The sequence below is a fragment of the Sphaeroforma arctica genome, assembly GCF_001186125.1.
Source record: "Sphaeroforma arctica JP610 unplaced genomic scaffold supercont1.257, whole genome shotgun sequence".
Taxonomy (NCBI): Eukaryota; class Ichthyosporea; order Ichthyophonida; genus Sphaeroforma; species Sphaeroforma arctica.
Genome location: NW_014040301.1, coordinates 93,055 through 98,054, shown reverse-complemented (window position 1 = coordinate 98,054; position 5,000 = coordinate 93,055). Strand labels below are relative to the sequence as shown.

Genomic DNA, 5,000 nt, shown 5'->3' with positions numbered 1-5,000 from the left:
AGTGTCTCAGCTGCCTTGTGCGCGCGCATGTACACATACACACTCTCTCGCGCGCTCTCTCTCTCTCTTTCTCTCGCTCTCGCCGAAGTATGTCTATGGAAATTACGCGCTTTTGAGCGATCCAGGACTGGCAGTTCCAGTGCACATGGCCGGGCCGAGTCATAATACCTACCGCGGTCATCTCTTTCTCATATGTGTAAATATGTATGTGTACATGAACATGAAGAGAAAACGGTCATTTATTTCTCATTTGTGTGAATATGTGTGCATGAACATGACGATGAAATGGGCATCTCTCTCTCTCTCTCATATGTGTCAATATGTATATGTGCATAAATATGACGAGGAAACGGTCATCTCATAGCCATCCACCCGTTATGCTGTTGACAAATGTGTATGTGTTCATACTTACTATTGTTCACATCCCTTCTCTCTCTTGAGTATAGGACGCTGTGGGTGGCTTTGATATGTTGGACGAGCTCTGCGCCGGCGACAAGCCCTACACAAAGGTAGAGGACTATCTGGCTTATCTTTGTATCCGGGGGTACACCCATCCCTTCTGGAGTATCCTGGGTCAAGAAACCCAGTGCAGAGTGCAGGAGATGCTACAGAGCTCCACCCATCGCACAGACAGGGCTGGGGCTATGGCAAAGGCACCACGCCGCGACGATGGGAATGATACGCGCACAGCTGAGGTTGCTGTTGCGGCTGCAGAGGGTATGGATACGGGGGACAGGAACGGCTGTATGGGCTTGGAGGCGGATACGCACATGGTAACCAACACAGACGGAACACACACGGACATAACAGTGAGTGTCCTCGGGGGGACGGAGGAGAAGAGACAAACAGGTCCGGTGGAGACGGGGGTACGGGCTTTGGATGGGGACATGAACACAGACACAAATGCACACACAAACACAGACATAAACACAGACACAAACAAAAGCACAGACACAGACACGTGTCAAGTAGGCGACGAGATGGCGACACATACACACGCAGAGAGGACTTCGGATCAACCGACATTGGACCACGGTTGTGAAGCGGGCAGTAGACAAGAGAGGGGTGCAAATATGGACGGTGATAGTATGCGCAATAGCTCTGTTGACGCCCATGACAGTGACGTATGGGACACCGGTGACACCGACAAGGTCCATAACACAGCTATGCACCACCGGTCCAATACCACGCAGAATGGGGCCAGTCCCAATGGGGTCAATGCAGCCATGTACCGCACTGACGCAGACGTCCCTCATGACACCAACGGCGTCGCGAGCTCAGGCGTGGACGCGGATACAAGGGAGAGTGCGGATACTGTCGGGTCTCAGGGGTTTAGTCGCACTGAGAACATGGGGAGTATACCTGTCAACGACCCAGTCAGTGGCATGAAAGACCTGTGCGGCACCAGTGACACCGGTGACATCGCCCGGGGGTGTCAGGCTGACCTGCCTGGTGTGGGTGGCAGAGCCACCCGCGCACACTCCCCTACGCTTGAAGTGCGGCATACGACTACGGAGACGCCTGCTAGCTCAGATAGCCAGACATCAGGAAGTGGGGCGATGGAGGTATGTCACACGACCACAGACACGCGCAGAGATGCGGCCCAACCCGGCGGGATAGGAAGTACCACCCCACCCACAACAAGTATAAACGTTAACGGGGTTGTTGGTGAGAGTGTGGGTGCAGGCGCTGGGACGCAGCAACGACCAGCCTCACCAATTACAAGTACGAAATACATAAACGTTAACGGAGTGGCTAGTGAGAGTGTGAAAGCAGGCGCAGCCTCACCTGTCCACACACCAACGATGAAGTCCTCTGCGTGGCGAGTGGACCAGGCCAGTCCAGCGCGATCGGTAGGTGAATAACCCCTGTGAGGTTGTGTGTAGCTGTGTAGTTAGTAGTGTGTGTAGTTAGTAGTGTGTAGTTAGTAGTGTGTGTAGTTAGTAGTGTGTGTAGTTAGTAGTGTGGGAAGTTAGCAGTGTTTGGTTAGTAGTGTGTGTAATGCTATACAACTGTGTGAGTGTATTTGTTAGTAGGTGCCGTGGATTGCTCGTGTTTGGTATTGTCAATTGGCTGGGTCGGAAGGTTGGGGTGTCGCACGTGACACTGTTGGACCATAAAATGACGGTATTCGTGTATTGGTGTGTGGTGATAAGCTTCTGTTATCCAATGCGTGCATTCCATCCATACTACTTGGACGGACAGTATATCATATGCACATCCACGGGTATACCACATTCGCACCCTCTCATACGCACCCCAAGTATATAAACATAAAACACCCCCACCCCGCTTTCAGAGATACAAAAAGCGGGACGAGGAGGCGGTCCGTGACCAGAGCTTCGGGGTAACGCGACAGCCCACCCTGCCCGATCGCATGGGAAGAGGTTTCTGTGTCGTGCGCACATCGAGCACTCTTACGGCCAACGGTCACCACAGTACTAAGGCGCCCGGGCCCAGGAAAAAGGGGATTGGTGCAGGTGTGACAGGTGCAGACCCCCCACGGTTGATATCGCACCTGTTTAAAACGGATCAGGGTGCGCGGAGTGGCACGGCGAGTACTGCACCTGGACAACGGAAAGGGGGTGCAGGCCCTGGCGCTGCACCCGAACCACTGGGTGAGGGTTTACAGGGGGTGGCACGGGGTTTAGCCCAACTGACCACCGGAGACCCGTCAACCCAAACACACAATGTACTGCCACCCAGGAGTGTAGTACACGCGCAGATGCATACACAACAGCCGCCGATGGCAATGCCTGCACAGGGCAATGCAGGGGGCCTGGTGCCACCACTGCTGCAGGTTGTAAGTGGACAACAGCAGGCAGGCGCTAATAGGCAGTCACCAATGGCACTGCCGACACACCATCACATGCCACTGCCGGGAGGAATGAGGGGACATGAACCACAGACCTATCAGCAACAAACCGTGCATTCACAACAACAACAAGCGATGTACCAGCAACAGCCGCAACAGTACCAGCAGTACCCGCAGCAACAGTACCAGCAACAACCACAGTATCAACCGCAACCCCTACAGCAACAGAATATGCAACAACCACAGAATATGCAACAACCACGGAATATGCAACAACCACAGAATATGCAACAACCACAGAATACGCAACAACCACAGAATATGCAACAGCCACAGAATATGCAACAACCACAGAATATGCAACAACCACCGAATATGCGACACCCGCAATACCCACAACCACTGTTTCAGCAACAACAGTGCCTGCCGCCTCATCACCACCCTCCACACCACCAACCCCCGCCGTACCAAAACACCCACCAATCCCACTACCAGCACCTACAACCACATCAACCCCCACCAGACCACCAACGCAGGCACGCACCGCAACCTGCACATACGCCACCTGTACAACCACACATGCACGTGCAACACCCCTTGAATGTGCACCAGAACTTGATGCCGACACGGTACATACAGCTGACTATTATCGATGCGGAGACGGCCGAGATCACCAGTTCGCCGGTAGTACATCCGATGTCTGCGACGCCCGTGGATGTTATCCTGGGTGCAGCCGGTGCACGCTTGGGCGAGGGTTTCTTGTCACATAAAGTGAGTTTTGTAAATGACTATATGTGTGAGCATGTATGACTATGTGTATATTTATATATATATATATACATATATATATACATATATATATATACATATATATATACATATATATATATATGTGTGTGTGTGTGTGTATGTATGTGTGTGCGTGTGTATATATATATATATATATATATATTCATATACATCTTTATAATATATATATATATTTATATATAAATATATATATATTATACATACTATATATATATACATATATATATACGTGTGTGTGTGTTATAGTGTGTGTGTGTGTGTATGTATGTATGTATATATATATATTTTATGTATTATTTATATATATATATATATATATATGTATGTACGTATTTATATATTGTGTGTGTGTGTATCCGGACTATATGTGAATGTCCTTGTGTTGTGCAACGGAAGATGGGTCATATCACATCGGTGAGCACAGTGTGACACCGCCGCAACTGCCAGTTCTCTCGTTCAATCGCCTGTCGCTAGAGCGTGCTAGTTATTTTAGTCTATTCGGATGCAAACTTTACGTTATGATCCGTACAATGTCTCTCCGTGTGTGTAGTATTCGCGCTTATATGTCTATGCGAAAGTGCTCGCTTTTAGGGACCGATCACACATGTTTGCTATGCATCTATCTGGACAGTACTGCGTTCCACACGGCATGCCTACCTAACAGGCCAATTATCGAGGGGACTAGCTCTACTTCTTTTTTTTACACACCTAAGCAACTAGAATGCTATCCTTATATTATCGTACAGTCTTATCTCACCCTAAACGCCAATTACCATGGAAGGTTCTTATGTACTGTTCGTGAAGGACCTTGTGGCCTTGTGTCACACCCCTGAACACCACTCATCACGATGAGGGCTTCACCGTATCAGGGACACTAACCGAGCGGTTTAGTTACGCATTTCTAGAAACGGATTGTTATGGTTGCAAGCTAACCTGCATCCTGTCCAATAGTTGAGTGGTCTTGTTCATACGACCCGCTTAGCACGTTGTATATCACATAGCAGTAGTCGAGGTCAAGTATCGGGCGGTTTTGCAAGCCGCCTGTGCTGATAAGGGTTTCACTTAGTATCCCTGGTCACTGGTCGTTTGACATGTTGTACCGACATACACATCGCTTACCTTATAGACTGCTCAACCTAATTCAGGTCAATGATCGAGTGGTACTGTTCTATGCGCCTACCGAGAAGCAGAGGGCCCTGTGCGTTAACAGCACTGCGAGCACCATGTGCCGTATGAGTATGTTTTGTAGTCTTATGCTTGGCTAACGTTTTCAGCACCATGTGCCGTATGAGTATGATTTGTAGTCTTATTCACTTGTGTGCTTGGCTAACGTTTTCAGCACCATGTGCCGTATGAGTATGTTTTGTAGTCTTAT

At 49.4% G+C, this 5,000-nt stretch overlaps 1 protein-coding gene across 1 annotated transcript in view; it reads left to right on the top strand.

The window, feature by feature from the left end:
• SARC_04522 (STE/STE20/FRAY protein kinase) overlaps positions 1-5,000 on the top strand; it is a gene marked incomplete at its 5' end in the record, with an annotated part of 25,772 nt that overhangs the window by 2,152 nt on the left and 18,620 nt on the right. The window contains 3 exons of the mRNA XM_014301650.1: positions 447-1,853; positions 2,300-3,586; positions 4,771-4,861. Coding sequence (XP_014157125.1) covers positions 447-1,853; positions 2,300-3,586; positions 4,771-4,861 — 2,785 coding nt within the window. The remainder of the gene's footprint in view (positions 1-446; positions 1,854-2,299; positions 3,587-4,770; positions 4,862-5,000) is intronic.